Below are 26,712 nucleotides of genomic sequence, written 5' to 3' on the forward strand. Positions count from 1 at the left end.
TTTTTTCAGGTGAATTGCTATTATATAAAGCATCATTGACACTGAGGGGGGGCACTTGACGTGATGAGCACTGGGTGTTATGCTATATGTTGGCAAATTGAACTCCAATAAAAAGAAAATAAAAAAATAAAACATCATTGACTACAATAATTACATCGTATAGTATAGTATTCCACATTCAATTTAGTATTGGTACAGCACCTCTTGGAGAAGAGTCTGTCGTTGAAAGTACAGGAAGTTTATGGATGAATGATAAGAGGCACAGGCCTAACCATAAATAATTATTCTAAACTGCTGATTATAATTTAAAAGAATACTGTTTTTTGTGTTGCTTAATATTTGAAATTGTATATATTTGCTTAATATTTGAAATTGTATATATTTGCTTAATATTTGAAATTGTATATATTTGCTTCTATTTTGGGGGCATAATTTGTACATGTGTTTGTATTTTCTCTGGGTTTCAAGCCTTCTCATTGGAAAGGGAAATTGTGACTTCCAGTACTCTTCAGTTTTCTATCTCTACATTTAAAGCTATAGATTGTGGACATGTCTAAAAATGGACTATGACATGACAATAAACACATTTTTCTTCCTGTTGAAGTACTTTTCTTAAAAAATAACCCATCTCCCTCTTCTCTTCCTCCCAAGAAAACCCTAAAAGGGAAGTTCCATCTCTAAATTAGCCTTTTAGTTAGGTTGTGAGGGAATGCTTAATGGGCAATTTTTAGTCAGAATGCAGATTGTTTACATGAGAATTGGGGAAAGGTCAGTTGATCACTTATTTAACTTTTCCATAAAAACAGGCAAAGAAATATTGCTCACAATTCCCCTCCTCCCTCCTGTTTACACATAATTAGTCAGTGGTTGCACTTTTGCTCCTTTAGGTTTTCTCTTTCACTTGATGACAATATAGAATAAATGGAAAGACTACATGCCCTGAGGCCAGGCACCAGGGTTTTATTTTCTACCTCTGCTACTTTTTGTGTAAGTCTGTCTTCTTAGATAAATGGAGCTCTGAAGCTTGATTTTCTCATTGGTAAAATGGAATCAGTGATCACCACTTTGCAGGATTGTTAATAATTAAAAACCTAGCACAGTGTTGGCACACAGTAGGAGCTCAAATGTTAGCTGCTAGTTTTCTAATTATGATTATTTTACTTCTGCATAAAACTTTTTTTTCCTCTGGAGTATTCTTTCCTTGATGCGCTTGAAAGGAGACCTTACTATGTGCTAGCTACAGTTCTAAGAGTTTAACCTGAATTAATTCATGTAACCTTCACACTTTATTTACAGATGAGGAAATTGAAGCACAGAGAGATTAAGTAATTTTCCCAAAGTCACACAGCAATTAAGAGGCATAGGTGGGATTAAAATCCTGCCAGTCTGGTTTGAGAGTCTACACTCTATACTAACCATATGTGCAGGTAGAAGGGAAGAAGAGGATTTCTAGCTTCTCCTACCTGGATTCTTAGTCTGGCTTTTGTGCAGAACTTTGCCCCCAGGTGAAAGTCTTCTCTAGGAGTGGGTAGTCGCATTGAGTTGATTTTTCCTCCCACTTTTGACCTCAGACCTGTAATCTTATTGGAATATTTTATGGATTAGTGGTTGGGGATATTGGTAATGTTTGGTTATATCTGCTGAATACAATGTATCATATATGGAAAGTATGGTTTTTCTGGACTTTAAACTAGCTCTTCTAGTTTCTGGTAAAGTTAAACTGTTAATCATGTAGTAAACATATGAGAATCAATATACAGAGCTTTTAGTGAGAATTATGGGTGATCATTACAGTGTTCAGATTTCTAAAACATGGCCTTTTGTGAGTTAGATTCATCAAATCCTGAGAAAACTAGAATTTAGAAAATTAATTCCTTTAAAACTGTAAAGACCTTGGTCTCTTTTTTTGGAGTTGAGACTGAATTTGAAACTTAATGGTGAGAAGGTGAAAACCCAAAATAACAGAAATAATAAAATGTTTTTGCTTTAAAAAATACTGCCCATTATTATTTCCATTTTGGAATTGGTAGGACTTAGTTGACCAGAAAATAATTTTCCAAAAAAAAAAAAAAAAAAAGAAAAAAATAATTTTCCATGTTCATTATTTGTCTTGAGGGAAATACTTATAAGAGGGATTTTTTTAAAACATTATGATCATTATTATTTTTATTCTAGAGCCTTTCTGAGTCCCCATTCTTCTGTCATTAGACTTCATAGGTTTAGTGGTAAAATGTGATACTTGGCTACATCCAAAGTATTTTTTTTTCCAGATAAGCTGTTTCTTCTTAATTTTAAATTTTTTTTTTTATTTTTTAAAGATTTTATTTATGTATTCATGAGAGACGGAGAAAGGCAGAGATATAGGTAGAGGGAGAAGCAGGCTTCCTGGGGGGAGCCTGTGTGGGACTCGATCCCAGGACTCCAGGATCACAGCCTGAGCTGAAGTCAGACGCTCAACCGCTGACGCACCCAGGAGCCACAAACTATTACTTGAAAAAAATTTTTAGGGGCAGCCCCGGAGGCTTAGCGGTTTAGCTCCGCCTTCAGCCCAGGGCCTGATCCTGGAGACCTGGGATCTAGTCCCAAATCGGGCTCCCTGCGTGGAGCCTGCTTCTCCTTCTGGCTGTTTTTCAGCCCCCCCCCCCCCCCCCCCCCCGGGGCTCTCACAAATAAAATCCTTTTAAAAAATGTATACTTAAAAAAATAGTATACTTAAATTTTTTTTTTTTTTAAGATTTTATTTATTTGAGAGAGAAAGTGAGAGAAAGCACGAGGGGCGGGGAGGGGAAGGAGACACCGACTGCCTGCTGAGCAGGGAGCCAGATGCGGGCTCCCAATCCCAGGGTCGGTCCTGAGATCTTGACCTGAGCTGAAGGTAGACGCTTAACTGAGCCTCCCAGGCTACCCATAAACTATTATATTAAATGTGATTCTTACATTTCTTCAGTGAAAAAGTTACAGATGTGTTGGATTTAAGCATTAAACAATAAGACTTGATAACCAGATTTTTTATTTTGGAAAGATGAGCAAATAAGTGTTTTTTACTATACATATTATAATAGTATTTCTAACTTTGGTAACTGTATACAATTGTAATTAGTTTTCTGTCATAAAAGACAACACCTCTCTCCTTTTTTTCCCTTCCTCTTATTCTCCTACTTTTGCTCTCCCCCCTTTTTCAGCACCCCCCCCCCCTTTGGCTAGAATTAAAAATAGTCAGAAAATATCCTATATTTTATACATTTTACTTATTTCAAAACTGAACTTCCTTGAAAATGTGGTATCTAGCTTTCACATTTGAGTACTGAAGATTGTGTGATTGTGTTGTCTAGCCTTATTTAATGATTTATTTAGTTTCTTTTATATAAATCTTAATGTGAATGACATATACTTATTTGAGTGCTGAATCATTGTAGTTATCACATGTTTTTGCTCTTAGGAAGATCCCCACTGCGTTTGTAGTAGAAATAGAGAAGATCCATCTGTTTTTGTCTTCTACTTTAGTTTTCTATCCACCCTCTCATCCCCTATAAAATAATTTTTTGCTGGCTAGATACCCTTTTTCTCTTCCTTAAGTTGATAGAAATTTAAACTTTTGATGCCATAGTCTCAAAATCAGAAAAGGCTGGGGGTGTTAGAGGTCTCCTAGAGACTTGGAGAAGGGGCAGCTCTATGTAGTACACTCCAGCTTTATTCTAGGACAGCCTTGGAGACTACAGAACTGAGTCCATCCAACCTAGTAGGAGAACACATGGTGAAGATTGATTCTAGACATAGAGAGCTGACAGAAAAATGGTTAAGAGTGCATTGTAAGTACAAGAAGGGGAGGGTACTTAACAGGAATGGGATTGGATATTACTTCTTGGCCTAGCAGGAACCCATCCTATCAGTTCTGTGCCAGGTTTCACTCATGAGCCTTTATGGTGTTGGAAGCTGAGTAGCTGCAGCCCTTTTCCTTAAAATATATTGGTATTGCGCTGTATATTGTAAACTTTAACCAGTTAAAATGGTTTAATTTACATATACATAGACATTATTTATTACATATGCTTTTTTTTTCAAATAAGATATGGAGTTAAGTAATTCATTTGTATAATTTTGTTACTAGTTTGTGTGGATAAGATTTTTTATCTTTGCTCCCCAATTTTCTCATATCTGGCGCTGTGACAGGAAGTTATTGTAGACTGAACCGTTCTTTTGGCTTGCAGAAGTGACTTAAGCTATATTTTTCCTTCCTCTTTTCAACAAAAATGATTCAAGTTTCAGGGAACAGAACACTGGATTTAATACTGAATGATGAAACCCCCAAATAATCCTGATTGTTTTTCTGCCTCTAACTTTTGAGAGAATGGGAAAAAGTTAATACAAAGCAGTTAATTCAGGCTTAATTAAAAACTAATTTCCGGGATGTGGCCTGTAGTTGGTATACTTCCAGATTAATCTCCCAGCGCTTTGTACAATATTATACAGTGGTCACTGGTGATCATAGTGACCATCAGATACTTCTCTGTTTTTCAAAGAAAGGTTAAAAGTGTATGTCAGTAGACGGTATCTCTCAAGGGAAAAAGGTATACTAATTTTAAAAATAGTATTTAATAATAAAAGTTAAAATCAAAGTGGCTTCCTTTCAGTGAAACAGTATAAGACCGGTGTCTTCCTTGGCATTTGATTTCATTGTGGCTTTGTTGCAGTTGAATAGTAAATCTTGAGATAGTTTTCAAAAAGGAAGAATCCTAGACATCTGAGAGATGTGTTGTAGAACGTGGCGTGAGTTATCTGATATCCAGAGGTGGTACAGTTATTAGTGAAGTAACATGAGGTTAGTGAATTTGTGGCTTCTGAATTTTTTTAAAAAATATTTTATTTACTATTAATGAGAGGCACAGACAGAAGCAGAGACATAGGCAGAGGGAGGAGCAGGCTCCTTGTGGGGAGCCTGATGCGGGACTCGATCCTGGGACCTCCAGACCCTGGGACTCCGGGATCACGTCTTGGGCCGAAGGCAGACACTCAACCACTGAGCCATCCAGGTGCCCCTGTATTTCCTGAATTTTAATGTAGAACAGAGGTTGAGATTTTCATCTGTAACCCTAAACAATAACATATTTACAGAGAGAGAAGTGTGACTGACAAATCAGACTCCAGGGCATAAACATTTTTCATATCGTAGGAGATAGGGTTGGTTCTCATATTTGATTTTGCATATTCTTATTTTTACTCTGTAATAGGTGGAAATATTTATATCTTTGGTAGTCTTTTTCTTGAAAATTTCAAAAGGCTTATAAATATGTACAGCACGCAGTGTGGTTTATGGAAAGATTACTAAGACTCAGATTCGTGAGATTTTTCTGTTCTTGTCCCATTTCTACTAATAATAACCTGGGTGATTTTCAAACAAATTCCTTAACTTTCTGGGTCTCTTCTCATCTGTACACTCAGGGGATTGAGGTTTATGATTTGTCAGTGTGGGCTAGATCAAAGATGTTGGGGTTCTCAGTTGTGTTGCTTAATCCACAGAACTGTTTCCATCTATTAATAATGTGTGCCCTGCTCATGTGCTTTTTTCCCCTCACAGTAGTAGCTCAGCAAGAACCCAAGTACTTTGCTGAGAGACGGTGTTAGGACTTGGTGGGGGGAAGAATAATAGTGGGGAGACTAGAATTGCACAGGAGATCAGGTTGGGTGGGAAGAAAGGGAGAAGAACATGGTTCCCAATACTGGGAGAGTGGCGGGCCTAGTTGCCCTGCTTTATTTTGCACAGAGTTCAGGTCAGATGAGAAATGAATCGGTGTCAACGTAAGGCAAATGAAGAGGTTATTAAAGCAGAAGGCTGTTTGGAGAGAGCCTCTGCTAGGCTCTGGCCAAGGGAAGGAGGTGATTCTTTCAGGGGAAAGAAAGAAGAATTCTTCTATTAAATATTACCTTCATTGGAAGGATCCAGGGTACTTGTTCATATTGCATTGTTTTCTATTTGAGTGCAAATATGAGGAAATTCTTGGTTCCTGAACACCACCAGGAGAAATGTAGGGTACTCCTATTTCATTTCTTTTTTACGTTTGGTAAAAACAGCAAAAAAACAAGGGGGTGGAGTTGGGAGAATTGTACCCTATCCTTTATAATGGGTTTTAGAACTGCAACTAACACCTGTTAATCTCACTGTTCCTCCCAGGTCATCGACTGTTCTGGCTGGTAGATAATGTCACTGCTTCCCCACCACTCCTTATGCATCCCTTGAGAGCTTTGTGCTTGGTCAAGGTTTTGAGAGTAGCTGTACTTCCCTTTCTAGAATCTTGATATATGTGCTGATGATCATCTTTTAGGAGAAATTCAGGGTGGTTGAATTTCCTTTACCTTCGAATTTCTTCTGTAAAATAATACCAAATTTTGTGTTTTACATTAAAAAAATTCTTTCTGATTAATAGAAAAATAAATCTTAAAATATTTTAATATTTTATGAGGAAAAAGTATTGTTAAGAATGATTAGTTAGCCATATAGAAATACTTGGTCATCTGTGATTTTATGTAGTTTCAATTTATTTTCTGGTTTCAATAGAACAAGTTGAAATCATCACAGAAGGATAAAGTTCGTCAGTTTATGATCTTCACACAATCTAGTGAAAAAACAGCAGTAAGTTGTCTGTCTCAAAATGACTGGAAGTTAGATGTTGCAACAGACAATTTTTTCCAAAATCCTGAACTTTATATACGAGAGAGTGTAAAAGGATCGTTGGACAGGAAGAAGTTAGAACAACTATACAATAGATACAAAGGTGAGTGCTTGTGACTTTAAATATTTTGAACCAGGTTTTCCAGTTACATGCTTCTTATGCCTGAGAAATCAGGCATACATAGAACATAAATTGGGCGAATGTGCCTAGGAGTGCTCTGTAGATCTTAGAATTACTTCAGGAGATCTGAGAGAAATTATTTTTCCTCTTTTCACTAAAATTTCTTCTTAGCTTCTTTATTTCTTCCTCCCTTATCCTCCCTCCCCCATTTTTTTTTCTTTTTAAAGATTTTACTTATTTATTCATAGAGACAGAGAGAGAGAGAGGCAGAGACACAGGCAGAGGGAGAAGCAGACTCCATGCAAGGAGTCTGATGTACCCGATCCAGGGTCTCCAGGATCATGCCTTGAGCTGATGGTGGCGCTAAACCGCTGAGCCACCTGGGCTGCCCTCCTCCCCCTTTTTTCATGTGCCATGCCAATTTTAGAATAGTGACTGAGGACCTCGATTTTTCCCCTCATTTTTATAAAGCCTGCATAATAATTTTAACAACTTTTAAAGAACTGTGAAGTAACACTCTAAAAAAGTTAACATATTATAGCTAAATACAGAAGAAGTTAATAGTTTCTCCCTCTTTATTCTCCTGAGGGAACCAGTATTTAATAGCCCGGGTTGGATCCTTCCATATCTTTTATGTTTATGCAGAAATATATATACACATTTTCTTTCAAATCCTTCTTAAAGTGGGATTACATTTTTTTGCTTAACTCATGCCCAAAAGGCAAAAGATGCACACATTTTTTATTCCTAGAGATGTTAGCAAATCACTTAAAATAGCGTGCTCTATGAGTGCCTCTTTCTCCTTGTATTTGTCATTACTTTAGATTTTTGCCTTCTACTGAGGGGGGGCACTTGATGGGATGAGCACTGGGTGTTATGCTGTATGTTGGCAAATTGAACTCCAATAAAAAGAAATTAAAAAATAAATAAAATAAAACAAAATTTTGCCTTCTGATGAGTAAATATTGATAGTTGGGTGTTTTCTTTAATTTGAACAGCAGATGCTTATATTGAGATTGGGATTGAATTGCAGAATTATAGTTTTTCTGATATGAAGGAATGATTGCCATTGTAAAATGAATTTTGCTGTAAGAAAACAACTTCTGTACATATGTTTAGGAAAAAATCCTTTTCTGTGTAGGAGTATCTGATTTTTGGAGTGTAAATGAGTTTGGGACATTTTTCACATGAATAAATAAAACTTAAAAATCAAGTGCCCATCTCCCCCCTATATCCTCCTGTTCATCTTAAGAATGCTATTTCAGGGATAAAGTGGCTTTAAATATTACAGTGGGAAAACATCTGTTAGAGTAGTAGTATTACATATCTCTGATCTATTGTGACCATTTTTTTTAATGGAATATAGAGCATTACCTTTTCCAGTTTTAGACATAGCATAATAAAGTATGGCACTAATTTAATATTGCTCCGTTATTTTTAAAGATCCTCAAGATGAAAATAAAATTGGAATAGATGGTATACAGCAGTTCTGTGATGACCTGGCACTCGATCCAGCCAGCATTAGTGTGTTGATCATTGCGTGGAAGTTCAGAGCAGCAACACAGTGCGAGTTCTCCAAGCAGGAGTTCATGGACGGTATGACAGAGTTAGGGTGAGTATATAATTACCCCTGGAAATTAGATACATTACTATGAGAGTTAACTGTGGAATTGAATTGTTATGAATTTTTAAATACCAGTTTTTAAATTTACCTGCCTACAAATATTGGTATAAATAAAAATGGGCTAGTATGTGAGCTCCTTCCCATGTTATACAGTTTCCTGGGTTTGTCAAGATATCTCTGTAGTTTGGCCTATTCCATTTGTATTATACTTTTATCATTTGTCTCTGAGGGAGGTTCATTAGTATTAAAATAAATTACTATGCTTTAATATTTAACATGGATAAGTGGAATGATCAAGCTTTAATTTATTTCTTAATGTGAGGCTGGGAACTTTGAATTTATAAATAAACTCCTAGAATATAAAATCCTGGGAGTTACTAATCACTTTCTGCTCCACTTACACCTTGACCAGCTGATGAGCTAAATGTCTTAAAAAGTTAAAAAGTCGTGGATAGAGATGTACCTATGGCGTCTAGTTGTCCATAGTTAATGAGGATGTGAAAAAGTATTTGGTTTATGGATAGGTAATGGGTTGCTGCCCTTTGTTTTTAGTGAGTGACTAGTAATAATAGCTAACATTTGTTGAACATTCATTTTATTTCAGGAGCTGTGCTAAATAAATATTTTCACCTATGCAACTTTGTGAGCGAAGTAGTGTTTATACTCATTTTAGAGACGAGGAAAGTGAGGTACAGAGAAATTATAGAATTAGGTAAGATTAGAGCCAGGATTTGAACCCAGGCATTCTGATTCTTGAGCCTGAGGGACATTGTAATCAGAGTCCAGAAAAGACAGAAAAACCATGTGAGTAATTTGAACAGGGAAAATTTTAAAGATCAAAATGTGTAAAAGAAGTAATAAAAAAGAGGTGTAACAGAAGTGGTAGTTGCAGGAAGCTTCCCTCACCCTTACGGTGGAGGTAAGTGAGCAAGGAAGGAACCTAGTAAAGAAAAATCTCTGCAAGGTTGAGATTCAGGAGCTCAAAGGAGAGGGTGTGTGGCCGCTGCAGGAACACGGTGCCTGTGATGTTTGCTTTGCCTGCCACTCTGGTAGAGAAGAAACTGGCTGGAGGCCACTTGCTGCGGAGCCATGTGAGTTGCCACCATTGGTGAACACTCCCGGGAGCTCCCAGCACACTGAAACCCTTGCTCCGCAGAAAACAAATAGGATAGGCTAAGTGACTTCTTCCTCTTCCAGCCTTTCATCGCCCTCTGTTGGTAGGACCTAACAGTGAGCCAGCTGGTAAGAAAAACAAAGCCTCATGATTGGTAGTTGACTGCGGATAGTCCCAAAGTAGGGCAAAGAAGGGTAGGTTTAAAGCTGAGGAGCAATAAATTAATAACTGGCCTAGACACTGTGTTCTGCCTCCCAAGCTAGCCCTATCCTGAACTTGCTGGGATTTTCTGTACTAGGACAGGCTCCATTAGAACTTGCTTGTTTTTCATTTGAAACTGAATTCATATAAAATATAATGAATTTCCAAATCAAAAGTTTACTCTGCAAACTAATGAGCTGGAAGGTGTTTTGAAGAACACAGAAGGGGAATAAAAACAGCAGTGATTAGAAGAAAAATGGAATGACTGGTTTGTGGAATCTATAAAAAAATAGAATATTTCTGCCTTCTGGGTATTATGTGGAAAGTAAGATGGGTACATAGACCTTTTCAAGTCCTTGGAAGTTGAAGGCTTTGCAAATGTAAAAAACGCTTAACACTGATATGATAAGCAGTTGGGAGATGGTAAGGGGCTCAGCTGATATTTATTATTTTACTTAGTATAACATCACCTTATTAAAGGGTTGTTTCCTCACCTAAGCAAGGCACTATGTTTTCACTTAGTTTGGGAGCTAGACATGTAACTTGTTACCAGATAAGGAGTATCTATCACTATTTAAACTAGTGATTGTTATGGTGATTACTGTACATTCTATTCACTGTAGCTGACTTCTACAATTTGGGTGTGTTGATACACAATTAAAAGTAATAGCTCATTTCTTTTAAAAATGATAATTCTGACATTTATTCACTCCAGACCTTTTCTTCCTCCCGCTAACCCCATACTTGTTTATGTAATATAAAAAGATGAAATTTCAACTAACTGATTTTTTAAACAGTTCTGTGGAATAAATATAAGCTGTCATAGGAATAAATAAGTCCTTAATTTATAGTGAAAAGGTTTATCTTTTAAAAACTTTAATTTTACAATGTAGATGTGACAGCATAGAAAAACTAAAGGCCCAGATACCCAAGATGGAACAGGAATTGAAAGAACCAGGACGATTTAAGGATTTTTACCAGTTTACTTTTAATTTTGCAAAGAATCCAGGACAAAAAGGATTAGGTAAGAATTTTTAAAAATTATATTTGGTGTTTTAAATATATTAAAATACATTGATAGTGTGTCACTTTTGTAATGGAAAGTTTTGTGTTTTGAACATGGAGTCATCATGAAAATACCAGTTACTGAAAAACAATGAGAAACAATGAACTTCTAGTTAATCAGAAAATATCATGCACATTGAATGATAAGCTTATCCTGGGTACCATATCTGAATTACTAATCTTTTTTTTTAAGAACTACGATACATAAAATAAATACTTATTAAAATTCCACTGACATACATTATGTACATATATTTACTTGTGTATACTTCTATATTTATTATCTAGAAGATATTGTAGGCTCCTAGGACCATAGTTTTTTCACCACGGATCTATAGAAATAGCATTGTAAGATTTGTGAGTCACGGAATGTCAAAGAAATCTATCTTTTTAGTATGATTTTTTTGGAAGCTATAAGAAAGAATAAAAATAATGATTATCATTTATAATCTTATGCAGAAATCCTATCTGTAATCTTCCACTGTTAACAGTTTAGATCAGTCAATTTGTGCTGTATGTAATATTCATACACTTGCTTTAGGGATAGCAGGGGGTGGGGGTTGGAAGTAAAAGCTACAGTGTAATTTACAGTTTACCTAGAGAGATTTGATGATAGCAGGTAATACACAATAGTAAACCTTTGTGAGGGTTTTAGATGAAGAGAGAAATGAGTAAAAGCAGGAATGGTTGGGAAATGCTTCCTGGGCAAGGTGGGATATGAACTAAAGAATATGGTATTTGACTATAAAAGGTGCCCAAGAGGATAGAATGAATATCCAAAACTTCAGAAATAAGCTTGGTTTCTTTGTAAAAGAGAGAAAACATTGATGTAATTTTAGTGGAATTGCTTATTTGGAGATTAAGTTGGTGAGACATAGTAAGGCTTGACAATCACAGGTTTCTTTTAAAAACAGGACAGAAAGTTTTAAATTAGAATTTGTGGGCAGTAGGGATGCACTGAAGATTTCGATGATGGTGATATCTTCATTTAATGTGTGCTTGAAGTGTGCCTGGCAGTGTGCTAAGTGCATAAGCTGCTTCATTTCATGTTTAATAGTTTTATGAGTTACTCATTCTTTCATTTAATAAGTCATCACCTGCCATGTGCCAAATACATAGTAATAGAGTGCTAGTCATTTTTCTATCCTGATTTTGCAGATGAGGAAACCTTCCTTTGCCTACAGGAAGGTTAAATAACTTACCCAACGATGGAAGTGAGTGTGTTTTTGATTTTGAAGATCCGCTAGTTGGAGAGGCTAATAGGGGCCTCTTGCACTAATCCTTTTTATATTTTAAATTAGAGGGGAAAAGGCATTAAGAAAAGGATTACATGAATGGGGATTAGACCGAGGAAGTGGTTGAAAGCTAGTGAGGAAGGGATAAATGTACATTTGTATTGGAGATTTGGCCTAAAGAGTGACTGAAAGTGGTTGAATTGATTGAAGATATACAAAATATCTGTAAAGCAAAATTCCAAATAATGAAGCCTCCTTTTCAACTGATTCTTCAGTTTAGATTTGGATTTTTCTTCTTGGAGTAAAATTACTCATTTTGTAGGCAAAATAAGCTGGGATGGATGATATGTAGAGTTAGTTTCTCTACTATATCTGTGGCCATCAGTTAGCTGGGCTATTTTTTTCCTAATTTCCTCCTTCCTTTCCACAAATAAAAACTGATTAAAATTTTTGTATATGTATGTATACATTAAAATTATTTTTGTTGTGTTTAGAAATGTAGTATAATATTTTGATAAGATTAAACAAAATGTTATGAATATAAAATGTTGATTTAAATGGGCTGAATCTATTTCTTTAGTTATATCCCTATCCCTTATTGAAGCACAAATCTAAAAATATTTTGGGGTGAATATATAGTTTTGATATTGAATCTTAGTCCTTATATGTGGTGAAAATAAAGCAAAATTCAATTTTTATTAGATAATTGGATATATTAACATGATAGTAAATTGGAATTTTGGATTATAGAGAAACTTGCAAAAAAAGATTGTACAGAATTAGATTTAAAAATTTATTTTAGGGATCCCTGGGGTGGCGCAGCGGTTTGGCGCCTGCCTTTGGCCCAGGGCGTGATCCTGGAGACCCGGGATCGAATCCCACGTCGGGCTCCTGGTGCATGGAGCCTGCTTCTCCCTCTGCCTGTGTCTCTGCCTCTCTCTCTCTCTGTCTATCATAAATAAAAAAAAAAATTTATTTTATTGTCTAATAAATACTGAACTTAATAATTGTAATATAGTTTAATGGGTATAGAGTTTTTGTTTTGCAGGATGAAAAAGAGTTCTAGAAATTGGTTGTACAACAGTGTGAATGTACCTAATAATAACTGAACTGTACAATTAAAAATGGTTAAGATGATAAATTTTGTGTGTTTAACCACAGTTTTAAAATTTTTTTTTAAAAAAAAACCTTTTCTAAAGAAAAAAAAAAAAAACCTTATAGAATGCACATCCCAGAGTGAGCCCTAATGTAAAATATGGGCTTCAGTTAATAATAGTAGTATATTCATATTGGCTCATCAGTTGTAAGAAATATACCACACTAAAGCAAGATGTTAAAAATAGTGGAAACAGAGCCGGGCCGGGGGGAGAGGGGGGTGTTGTGCATGTGGGGAGGTATACGGGAACTGTCTGTACTTTCTGCTCAATTTTTCTGTAAGGCTAAAACTAAAAAAAAATTCTTAATTTAGAAAAGAAAAAAGCATAATAGGAAGACAAATCCTAGTTTCTCCCTTTGTTTTGCATTGGTGTTGGGTGTCAGGAAATGTAATGACTTGCTTAGTTGAAGAACTTAATTAAAAAGAAAACCGTTTTCTTGACAGCCTTTCTAAGGGCTCACAGGGCTCTTAAATTACAGTATTTGGCAGAGAGGAATTAGAAGATCAGAGGAGAGAAGGTGAGGCCCAAAACAAATTGGCAGAGCGACAGTGACAGCACTGTGGTTTATTTATAAATAGCTCTGCTAGTTATAATGAGAGCTAGTGTTTTCCATATTTTCTCATTTTCTATAACCCGATTTCCTTTGACAACAGGATAGGGTGCTTGCACTATCACCGTCTGCTTCAGGCACCTGGCATTTCTGATAGTCTTCTGAATCTTAAATTTGAAAGGAATTTTTCGTTAAGTTGTCTAACCTGTCCAAAGTAGCATCATCCGTAGCTGGTGCTCATTTAGTTTCTACTTTTGAACATACAGGGATTGAACACACATTGTTGTAGGAAGTGGTCCATTCTTGTCACAGAATACTCCTACTTCTTATCACACACTTCTTCCTTATGAAGTGAACATCTCTGTCTTTGTAACTTCTGCTGCTCTTATTTGTCCACCACCGCAGCACAGAAGAAGTCTAACCATTTAGAGAGTGCTGTCACTTCCCCCTTTCTCCTTTGTTTTCCAGGTCAGCATTCCCATTATTTTAACTATTCTTCATTTGAGAAGACCTTTGTTACTCCTATTACTCTCCCCTCCCAGGCACATTTCCAATTTCTCAGATTCTCTCAAAATAGAGCTCTTAAAGCTGAACATAATTCTCCAGAAGGAGGCTGTTTAATGTAGAACACCAGGAGTCTGTTATTTTTTGTAAGACTGTTCATTCTGTTTGGTCAAAAATTATATTTGTTCTGTAGCAACCATGTCATTTTTAGGACCATGCCAAACTTTGATTAGACTAAAGTTCATAAGTTATTTTCTTGTGAACTGTGGTTCAGCTAGAATCATACCTGTGTAGTTGATTTTTTAAATGTTAAGATTATTTGTTAAACATTTATTTTAATATTTAAAAATAATTTTAGAGTGTTTTTAAAATGCATTTTTCACCTGTGTAATCCCATTTGACTCTTGTAACAACCCTTTGAGCTAAGTAAAAAACCTATTATCCTCTTTGTTGTAAAGATGGAGAAATTTGTGATTAGAGAGGCTGACTTACTAAGGTCACATAACTTTTCGAGTTGGGAGAACCTGGGACTCAGTCTCAGATCTTCCTACCCAACAATCTTTGTGTTTTATATATATATTTTATATATTTATATAAATATATATTTATATATTATATATATATATATAAAATTGTGCAAACTGTAGATGTTTCTAAGTAAATGAAGACATTGTGAATAGGAATATTAATCACCATTCCATCCTCCTTAGTGAGTTGGCAACATTTTGTTTCTCTTAGGGACAGTATTTGAATCCAGTGTCAATTCATTTCCATGTTCATTCAGCACTCAGTTCATCACCTTTTATGAAATCCCACATTGCCCTTGTTAATTTTGTTTGACACTGGGATTGCCTCACATTTTCAATTTTACTATAAGGGCATGAGAATTCATTCTGTAAGTATCTCAGTTTTAGGCAATGTTGTTATTTGCTAGTGTCTTTTTCTCTATATTTTCCTTCTACTTATTCTAAGTGTTGTTGCCACTTGTTACCTTATTGTTGAATTTTGTCTCTTTTCCAATACTGCTTCAGAACGTATAATAATTTTTAAAATTATTAATAATAACAGTGATAGTAAGGACTCATATTATTTACTGGCCACTGTTCTAAATGTTCTATGTCTATTAACTTGTTTAATCCTTACAGCAACCATGTGAGAATAGGAACTGTTATCTTTATTTTATTTATTTATTTAGTATTTTTTTTTATTGGAGTTAGATTTACCAACATATAGCGTAACACCCAGTGCTCATCCCATCAAGTGCCCCCCCTCAGTGCCCATCACCCAGTCACCCCATCCCCCCGCTCACCTCCCTTTCCCCACTACCCCTTGTTCATTTCCCAGAGTTAGGTGTTTCTCATGTTCTGTCTCCCTCTCTGATATTTTGTTATCGTTATTTTAAATTGAATTATAGAGAGGTGAACTCACTTACCCAAGTTTCCTTAACTAGTGGTAGAATTGGAATTTAAGAGTCCAACCTTTTAAACGACTTCTCTCTAGCTAGACTCTTCTCTTTGTCACTCAGACATTTCTGTCTAAAGGGCAATTTTTCCTATGTTTGTGGTAATTGACATTCTATCCCTATACAGTCTTAGGCATTTCAACTTTTTTTTAAAGAATTTATTTATTTATTTATTTATTTATTTATTTATTTATTTATTTATTTCAGAGAGAGAGAGAGAGAGAGAGAACATGCATGGGCATATGAGTGATTGGAGTGGTGAGAGGGGTGGGACAGAGAGGTGCAGAGGTAGAGAATCTCAAGCAGACTTCTTGCTGAGTGCAGAGCCTGAGGTGAGGCTTAATTTCAGGACCCTGAGATTATGACCTGAACCAAAACCAAGAGTCTGATCTGTAACAAGCAGAGTCACCCAGGTGCCCCTGCATTTCAACTCTTAATTATAACTTAGTAAGTCTTTTTGACTGTTCCTCTTTCATTCAAAAATATTTATTGACTCCTTACTCTGTGAGCATGAAGTCAGTAGCATCTTAAGTCTGTCTGGGTGAGTTTGCAAAGTTTTTCTTCACAAATATTAATTTTTGAGCCTTGAAGAATAAGTATGTTTTCAAGGCCAAAAAAAAAAAAAAAAAAAGGAAGAAGAAGAAGAAGCAGCCATCTCTAATGTGTAAAGATTAGTAAGTTCAATTGCTCAGAGGTGAGAGACATAGCACCTTTGAGGAACTGTAAGTAAGTTAATTTAACCAGAAGTGTAGATTTTATCAGAAGGCAGTAGGAAGATCATTGCAGAACAAAATAAATTTTTTTTTTGAGATTTTATTTGATAAAGAGTGAGTGAGTACAAGCAAGGTGAGTGGTAGAGGGAGACTCCCTTCGGAGTAGGGAGCCCAGTGTGGGGCTCCATTCTGGGATTCTGGAGTCATGATCTGAGCTGAAGGCAAATGTATAACTGACTGAGCCACCCAGGTGCCCCTAAAAAAGTTTCTTTTTAATAGACTTTATTTTTTGAGCTGTTTTAGGTTTACAGCAAAATTGAGTAGAAGGTACAGACAGATTTTCCTTGTACCCTCTGCTTCTATACATACATAGCTCCTTCCATTATCAACATCCCTCACCAGAGTGGTACATTTTGTACTGTTGTACCTATATTGATACATCATTATCACCCAAAGTTTAAGTTTACATTAGGGTTCACTCTTGGTGTTGTATATCCTGTGGGTTTGAGCAAATGTAATAATGACGTGTATCTATCATTATAGCATTATACAGAGAATATTCAGTGCCCTAAAAGTCCTCTGCTTTGCCTATTAATCCTTTCCTCCCTCCTAACTCCTGGCTAACTGCTGATCCTTTTACTGTCCATAGTTTTCCTTTTCCAGAATTAGCCTTTTCAGACTGGCTTTCTTTCACTTGGTAGTATTAATATGCATTTGTTTTCCTGCATGTCTTTTCATGGCTTCATAGCTCATTTTACCACTGAATATTCCTTCATCTGGATGTACCACAGTTCATATAATCTCTTTACTTACTAAAGGGCATCTTGGTTGCTTCTAAGTTTTAGCAATTATGAATAAAGCTGCTGTAAATATTCATGTGCAGGTTTTTGTGTGGATGTAAGTTTTGAGTTCATTTGGGTAAATACCAAGGAATGTGATTGCTGAATCATATGGTAAGAGTATGTTTAGTTTTGTAAGAAACTGCCAAACTGTCTTCCAAAGTAGATATACTATTTTGCATTCCCACCAGCAGTGAATGAGAGTTCCTGTTGCTTCACATCCTCGCCAGCATTTGGTGTTGTCAGTGTTTTGGATTTTGGCCATTTCAAAAGGTGTGTAGTGGAATCTCATTGTTTTAATCATTGAAGAATTTTAACATGAAGTGACACCAAATTTATAAATGCCTGAAAGGTCCATAAGAAAGCATTGTGGTTCTTAAAAAGGAGTGGAGTTAGAACTAGAGGAAGAGTGATTGGTTATGAAGTTTTTGCAATGATTTAGCTAGACATGGAGAGGATTCTAGCATTGGTCCTGACAGTAGGGATGGAGAGAGATTTAAAGGTACTTAGAAGCCAAAATGAAAGCACTTCGACTGAAAGTGTGTGATGAGGGAGAAAGGAGTTTCTTTATCAATTCTGAACACCTTTAGGGGACATTTGGAAATGTATGGGGCTGTTTTTTTGATTGTCATAATGACTAAGGGTTTCTTCTGGTATTAGAAGGGTGCTAAACGTCCTGCCGTGCATAGGTGGCATTCTTCACAATGCACAATGATGTTTCATTGAGAAACACTGTAGGATGAGGACATTGAGAGAAGGAATGCGAGTCTGTAGAGGAAGATAATGAGTTCAGTTTGAGTTCTGTTGAATTTGAGCTGTTTATGGATACCCAGTTGAAGTTGTCCTTAGGCAATTAGATACATGAATTTAGAACATAGAGATAAAGGATTCAGATTTAGGAGTTGTTGAAGACAGTTGAGCGTATGATGTGAAAAAAGGTAAGGGTTTGAAAAAATCTGCGGGGAGTAGAAATGGTTATTGCTGACATACAGTATTACAGAATACCAACATCAAATGGATGAATGGAGGAAGGGGAGCCAGTTAGAAAGCCAGAGACAACAGAGGAAAATAATAGAGTGTTATCAATTAAAGCTGAAAGAAGTGACAGTTCCATCTAGGAGGTGTATTCAGTTTTGTCCAAGATGGCAGAGAGCCAGGTAAATTAAGGACATCAAAGTATTCATTTGGCAACCAAAATTAAGGACATAAAAAGTGTTTATTTGGCAGAGATTACTTTCAGTAGAGTGACAGAGGTACACGCTAGTTTATAAAATTAAAAGAGTGTGTGGGAGGTGAGGAAATGGGGCAATGCATGTAGGTTACAAATTCTCTTCTTTTACAACCTAAACCTTCAACCATCATACACATATACTTCCACCCTTGTCAGATTCTTTTAGTGTATCAGCTGACAAATGGGCGTTTATAGGTGTCTCTTGGTTTGTAGTTATTTGAATATCTCTGTTTCTTATCCTTATTTTGTGAAAATTAATTGAAAAGGAAGAAAATGCTAGCACTAGTAATAGGCTTATTCTCATAAATTTAATACACTTAAAATGAAGAAGGAAGTCAGTAAGCATGCTAATAACAGCCACTGTCCTGTGCTGAGCCAGACAATTAATATGTTTAGTTGGTAAAGAACAAAGTTAACCTGGAAGGAATATTAGCTGTAGAGCCTTCAAGATCGCAAGCTTAAGAAGATACTATGTTAGAAGTTGGTGTCATATTTCTAGTTTTCTTAAAATCTGGGGATCTGAATTTGACTTTTAGACTTGCTTTCAGGAGCATATTATGTATGAAAGTAGAAGACTCCGTGTACTGTTTCAAGATTATCTGTGAAGGGAAAGAGAAAGAGAAACTAGGGTAGCTAGTTAAGGGGATAAGAGATCCAAGAAAGTTTTTTTTTAAGATAAGTGCTGTAACCTGAGCATATTCCTTCATGAAGGGGCAAAAGCCGGAAGACAGGGCAGAGTTGAAGATGTAGGGAGAGAGGAAAACTAATTAGTAGATAAGATTCCTTGAAGAGGCAGGATGGTATTGAATTGAGAACAGTGGTGTTAGGCTTATCTTTGGATAGGAGAAAAAAGTGACATCTTTTCCACTGAGTTTGAAGGAAGACATAATGACGGATTTGAAGGTAAGTAGTGCATTTGCACATGGAATGTAGGAAGTTCATTCATCAGTTTGTGAATGCGTACTGCGTTTGTCTGCTAGTTTGGGGACATGCAGTTCCTATCCTTGAAGAGGTGAAGGTCCAGTGAAGAAGGGGGATTTTCTGCCTTATGGCCAGTATATTATTCTTTGAGGTACAATGTGAGTCTTTTTGGAGTCTTTCCTAGTCTGAGGATTCTTCAGGTTATCGGGAGTGGTTTGGAGATTGTATCTAAAAGGACTTTTAAGTTACTTGGGATACAATTTTTCCTAACCTGGAGATGGATATTTACTCATAAAAGCTTGGTACTTTCCTAACTAGTTTAGTTCCTTGAAAGAGATCATAGTTCTTTCTTTCTGTCATGACAGGTATTGTACTCTGTCACGTAGCAATATGGCTTCACTCTGCTCCAAACCCAGTTAAATAGCCCTTTTATATCATCATCACACTTTGCCAAAAGCAAATCTTAGTTGATAAATATTAATTTTTAAATCAGTATTCTTAGTAACTCTGAAATTGGGATCATTCTTTGTGGAATGCTGTCCTTTGCATTACAATCTACCTTTGCATTACATTGGTGGTTCTCAACCGGGGCCAGTTTTGCCTCCCTAGGGTAGCTTTGGCAACCTCTGGAGACAATTTTGGTTTTCACCACTGGGGATAGCATGGAGTTGTGGATAGAGGCCAGGGATGCTGCTAATGTCATAAAATACAGGACAGTCTTCCACAATGAAAAATTATTTGGCTCCAAATGTCAAAAGTGCTGAGGTTGAGAAATGCTGATGTAAATTAACATTTTAATACTGATCATCTACTCAAGTATCCTTCTCTACATTATCTAATGTAGGCTTCAGAAACCCCCTGTGAGGTAAGTGGTATTCTTCTTGCCCTGAAGGTGAGGCAGGCAGGATACAAACGTTGGTCTTACCTGTACACAAAAATTTTACGACAGTAGTAGTCAAAAAGTTTTTAATTTTTTTAGGGCTATCTTTGGTCTTACCTGGTTTTTTTTTGCAGGGATAAATATTCATGGAATTTGAAATACATAATTTATTTTTAATATTACAGATCTAGAAATGGCCATTGCCTACTGGAATTTAGTGCTTAATGGAAGATTTAAATTCTTAGACTTATGGAATAAATTTTTGTTGGTAAGTTCATGTTTTCTGCAGCTCCATCTTTTCTCTACATTTTTACTTTGAAGATAAACATTTTTTAAAGCATGACTAACTCATCTTAGAGTATGTAGTGGACATAAGACGAGAAATTTGATTACTAGATTTCATTACACAAGTTGTTTTGCATTCTTGGGTTTAGTATCATTTGGGCTGATGTGTTGAAACTCTTTTTAGTGATTTGAATGTTTTTTGCTTGTTTTTTTAAAAAATAGGAACATCATAAACGATCAATACCAAAAGATACTTGGAATCTTCTTTTAGACTTCAGTACAATGATTGCAGATGACATGTCTAATTATGATGAAGAAGGTAATGAAAGTTTTTGTCTTACCAATTGTGTTTTTGTTTTTACTTCTTTCACACACTCTTGAACTTCTTGTCTACTTCTGCTTTTCTTGGAGTTGGATTTCTGTCTTCTGACCTTTTATTTGTGCTCTTCTGATGTATAAAATGCCTTCATCCTCTTTACCAGTCTATATTATTTTTTTTCTCTAAATACCAACGCAGTGAATCTTGTCTTCCAGAAAGGCATGAATGATAGTTTTTTTTAAAATATTTTATTTATTTATTCATGAGAGAGACAGAGAGAAAGAGAGAGGGCAGAAACACAGGCAGAGGGAGAAGCAGGCTCCATGCAGGGAGCCTGACATGGGACTCTGTCCCCAGTCTCCAGGATCACACCCTGGGCTGAAGGCGGCGCTACACCACTGAGCCACTGGGGCTGCCCTGAATAATAGTTTTTATCCATGTTTTAGATTTTCAGTTTACTCATTACTTTTCTTAATGTACTTTGTATTTTTTACTGTTATATCTGTTTGTCTTGTCTATGAACTTGATTGTAAACTCAAGTTTAGTGACTGTCAAATTTGAAATGTACTTCAGCTGCCTACTGATCAGTAAATGATCACCAATTGAATTCTTTTCTGATATTTTTTCATGTATGTAAAAAGATATTACCATCCACCAGGACCTGTGCTTTTATTTTTTTAAAATTGGCAGTGATTTACATTGATTTACTCACACATCCTTACCTAGCCCCGCTGGAGAATTAGAAGGATGCATTTTTGAGATTGTTGAATAGAGAGGTACTCTTTGAAAAATCTCCAGTGACCTTGGCCTCCTTAAAAGTGTCCTGGAACTGTTTAACCAGAGATACTATTTTTTTCGCTCTGTTTTCATTATGATGTACAGTCTTCACTAACAAGTGAGAAATCTTTAATCCTGTATATGATTGATGATAATTGTGCTTTCTGTTAGGTCTTATACAAAACTGGAGAACTTCCTAATTTGGAAGTTGGCATGTGGATGTGTAGAGGCATGCATATATGCAATTTAAAATCTTTTAGTAATTTATTATCATGAAATAGGATTTGATACTTGCTGTTGCTTTCTCCTGTTAACTTTGCCACAGAATGCCTGGAAACTTTTTTCCTCCTACATAACTATGCTCTCAGTGCTGGCCGTGTGCCCTTACAAGCACGGCTATTTATTAGGCTACCTACCGGTTCAGTGGCCTTCGTGAAAAAAAAAACCATGATATTATTGATTGATTACCAGAAGAGTTGTTATTTTTATTCAGAGGATAATCAAGTTTTGGAATAATAGAGCAAGGACAATACAAAGCATATTTTAGGTAGAAACTCTAAAAAGCTAGAATTTTAAAGTCTTATCAGTGGGAATATTTATAATGATATACTTTAACTGTTATGGGGAAGGTATTTTAAAAAGTAAAGGATTTCCTTTATAATGTTAGGTTTATTTCTGCTTTTCTTCGCTTCCTTGTTCCCATACTTTTTTTTTTTCCCCCCCTAGGAGCATGGCCTGTTCTTATTGATGACTTTGTGGAATTTGCACGCCCTCAAATTGCTGGGACAAAAAGTACAACAGTGTAGCACTAAAGGAACCTTCTAGAATGTACATAGTCTGTACAATAAATACAACGGAAAATTGCACAGTCAATTTCTGCTGGCTGGACTGAACTGAAGATCAATCCTCACAATTCAGACTGAGGGTTGTGTCAAAACTTTAAGGATACATCTTGGACCATATCGTATTTCATTCTTCTAATGGTGGTTTGGGCTTGTCTTCTAGTCTGGGCCGCTCTAAACATTTATAATTCCAACATTGTGGATTTCATCTTATATCTGTGGACCATCCTAGTTTATTCTCCCATAAGTCGTAGAAGCTTTATGGTGATTATTTTGAGGTTTCCATTCTTGCATAAAGCACAATGCTGTCTTCATCAGAAAACAGTTTGGCATAAGAATTAAACATATGAACATCACAAACAATTTATAAAAACTTCTTAAATATATGCTTTGGGCTAGTTGCAAAGACTATGCTGATAGCACTTCCAATGAGAGTGATATATTTAAAGTGTACCGGATCTGGAATGGTGTTTTGGTTTGGGGGATTTTTTTTTTTTCCTGGCAAATCACATGTATTGTTGATGTGAGTAGAGTAACCGATGTCAAAATAACCAACGTGAAAATTTTTTAGGATAACTTGGTGTGCCTACCTGAAAAATATATTGTGTTTCAGACCCTCGATTTCAAAAGGTTTCACAGAACTAGTCTGCACTTATCTTACCCATGTTTATATATAGTTGTCTTACAGGGAGCTTTTATTTAGAAAATGCATAATGTTAGATTCTACTCCTATCTACATTATGCACTACATAATTGGATTTCATTATGATTTTCAAATGCTTATATGCCTGTCGAATAAGTTAAACTATTTAATTTGTTTTGAATGTTTTAGACTGCTACACAATACAATATTCTAAATTTAGGCATGAGGGTTTATTTTTGTTTTGTTTTTTGTTTTTGTCAGCACACTATGGAACACAAATGAAATTCTCTTAATTTATAAGAAGATAGTAGGAATTAAATTTTGAAAATGGTCATGATGAGCCATGAAGTTCAATCCTTATAGGTACTGCATTCAGACAAATAGTCCATTTTTGATGACTTCTTATTTTGTTGAAATTGCTTTAACTGCTAATCACTGTGGTTGCCAAATACTTACTTCAGGAGCAAAAATTTTCAAGCAAGCATGTACTTGATGCAAAATACCAATCTGGCTTTTATTTTTGTAAATTATTTAGTTTCTTCACCTTGTTTGTTTCGTTTAAATTAGCTCAGTTTTCACATCAAAGCAGAATTCTATCTTGTATGTATTTTTTTCATTACAAGACCCATGAACTGCTTTCATGCTGAAAATGCCTCATTTCTCTTTTCACTTCCTGACACGTGAAGGGTTTACTGCTTTCTTAAACATTTCTGTAAGGCAAGTAAAAAAAAAAAATGTAAAATTTCATACATTGGATGACTTTGGTATTTAGCAGGACAAGATTTTGCTTTGTATATGCAAGCAACTCTCTAAGGTCCTGTGTTAAAATTATCAAAGGAGTGTACTTCAGAATAGCAGTATGTTTTATGTAGATGTGGAAATGATTTTAAGAAACAATGACATCTTATAACTACTTTTTATTTACGTAATTTCTGAAATTGAGCTTACCCCATAGATACTATATTAATATTCCAATCATAACTTTAACTCAAGAATATAATTCTACCAAAAGAATATTTTGAAAATTTCTATTCAGGTTACTGGAATTGGTTATTTTAAAAAAGAAAAAGAAAAGAATCCTGCTGCTTTCAGTATTTCCTGATTTCATATTTGTAAATATAAAGAGGAACTTCAATTATGAAAAATTTAAAAAGATATATATATATGTACTATTTTGTTTTTTGTCTTGAAGATTTTGAGTTATGGTATTGTTTTCGGATTGATTAATTCGAGTATGCTGTGTTTTAAAATGAGATCCCATTAGCTTTTTTTTTGTTGTTTTTTTTTTTCAATATAAATGGTTTTTCTTAGAAGTCTGATATTGGTTCATGGCTTAGTGCCTTTGGGTTTACAGACTTTTCCTTTTAAATGCAAGACCTTTTTCAACAAAATAGTGTTTGTCATCATTTTGGTACTAAACATTTATAATTACTGTGTAATTATAAACAAAAAATACATAAAGCTTTGAATATAATTATGTAGCATAAAAGTTAAGGTTGTTCACTCTATGACGGCATCTTAGAATTAAACAATACTATTACTAGGGCTGAAAAGAGAAGACTGGTTTAATGTGGTGTGATTATTTTGAGGATAAATGTCTGGTTACAGGGAATATTTTATACTAAAAAAATACGCATATGGCCATGTATGTGTGTGAGTGTGTGTGAGTGTGTCTGTGAGATTGACAGGTTGGAAGAGACATACATGCTCACACACACACACACACACACGCACACACACACACAACTTGAAATGCTTTAATTCATTAGTGTTTCAGTCTTCATTTTGGTCAACTCCCCAGACTGATTCTTTGTTTTAAATTGAACCACAGGTACAATTTCCTTTTTGCCAAATGTCAATACAGGTACACATTTTAAAATGTAATGCTTTTTAATAGTAAAGTGTATAAAATTAGAAGTGCCCACATATAAAAAGACTTGAGATCAAGATTCTCTTTAGTGACTATCATCTGCATATCTCTGTAAGTTCAATTGTGCTTCTTACAATCCCTGTCATATTACCAACAGAGGCAATAAAAGCTTCAGTGAAATTGCCATGACTAAATCTTTTCACATATTATTTCAGTGTAATATTTTCAAAGACTAAAATATACCTTAAACTTTTCCAGGAAGAATAATTATTCATGGAAAGAGCATTATAATGGCAAGTTTTGGGAAGAAAAGACATGCCAAGTCTTGTTTACTACGTTTTTAAAATGTTTACAACTATACTGGGCTGCTTTATTTAATTAACAGTACTGTAGTTGTGTAATATGGCATTATAAGTGTGTGTTCTTCATTAGACTTTTAAAAAGTTTTAATGAGCGAAAGTAAAATGACATGGGAAATTTTTTATATAATACCCTTACTGGGGAATTTTATTTAAGCAAGGTTATACTATTTTTTTTTCCTCAGAAAGATTTAAGCGAATGAAGTGTTCATCTATTTTTTATTTGATGATAATCAAGGAATTTGAGTAGTTGTAGCTAGTTTAATGTGCACTTTGCTTAGATTTTTAAAAACATGTTAAGACTACGTATTGTAAACCTTCTGTAATTTTACATATGAATGACAGAAGAAAGTTAAACCTAATGAAAGAATTTTGGAATGAAAAAGGAAAGTGGTGCTGGGGAAATATATTAGAGTTCACAAAGTATGCCTTTGTAAACCTGAGTCAACTTTTAGCGAGAATTAATTTATATAGTTCTAAATGTTAAGTTGTATATTTAATAGAAAATAATTATTTGGCACCTCAGCAGTTTTCTTTAAATGTTACTTTATAATACTTTTAACAATATGATTTATATTGAATACATAGATGTTTTGATAAAATTTTATCAAATTTGATTATGTAATGATAAAATGTTTTTAAAATGTGAACTATTTAACTAATATCTTAATAACTGAGGACACAATACCTGAATTGTGATTTCTACATAATGTGATAATTAGGGTTCAAATTATGGCTCATCATTTAATTGATTATAAACGAGTATATTTTAAACTATTTACTTGCCTCCATTTTTACAGTCATATAGCAATAATTTCTACTTTTATTTTATAGAAATGTGGTGAAGTTATATATCATGATATCTTTACCTTTGATTTCTGAGGGGAGGGGGTCTATATTTTGTAGTTAATATAAACTTGAAAATTCTTAATAGTACAAATCCCCTTTTCCAGGTTTATCCATCCTTATTTGTGGCCATTTTGGTTGAATATTTGCTTGATTTGTATCTGTTTCTGGAGGCAGGTAGTGCTGGTTTTTAAAAAAATCATAATACAGATACATAAATGGTTTTACCAGAGTATTCTTGCCATCTTATTTTCTTTTACTGCCTTCTGGGTAATTGGCATTTCCTGCTGACCAACTTACTCATTTAACCACTTTCCACTAGGCTCAATGTTCTGTGTTAATGTGGCTTTTGGCTTTTCTTTGGTTGATCTTTCTTTAAAATGTGACATAAATAAGGAAATTATAAAAGGTACACAACATTTGTAGTTGATGGAATTCCTAAAAAATAATGTCTTTATGGAGTTTTAAAGATATTATTTTGGGAATT

The 26,712-nt window shown here is 35.1% G+C and overlaps 1 protein-coding gene across 4 annotated transcripts in view; it reads left to right on the forward strand.

The window, feature by feature from the left end:
- The window catches only part of DCUN1D1 (defective in cullin neddylation 1 domain containing 1), a 31,974-nt gene extending 5,818 nt beyond the window's left edge, over positions 1-26,156 (forward strand). For all 4 annotated transcript variants that reach the window (XM_072752595.1, XM_072752596.1, XM_026007230.2 and 1 more), the window contains exons 2-7: positions 6,554-6,770; positions 8,232-8,400; positions 10,621-10,751; positions 20,470-20,552; positions 20,792-20,888; positions 22,392-26,156. In XM_072752595.1, the coding sequence (XP_072608696.1) occupies positions 6,554-6,770; positions 8,232-8,400; positions 10,621-10,751; positions 20,470-20,552; positions 20,792-20,888; positions 22,392-22,471 (777 nt within the window). In that variant the 3' untranslated portion in view covers positions 22,472-26,156. The remainder of the gene's footprint in view (positions 1-6,553; positions 6,771-8,231; positions 8,401-10,620; positions 10,752-20,469; positions 20,553-20,791; positions 20,889-22,391) is intronic.
- The last annotated feature ends 556 nt before the right edge of the window (positions 26,157-26,712 follow it).

Source organism: Vulpes vulpes, chromosome 3, assembly GCF_048418805.1.
Source record: "Vulpes vulpes isolate BD-2025 chromosome 3, VulVul3, whole genome shotgun sequence".
Taxonomy (NCBI): Eukaryota; Metazoa; Chordata; class Mammalia; order Carnivora; family Canidae; genus Vulpes; species Vulpes vulpes.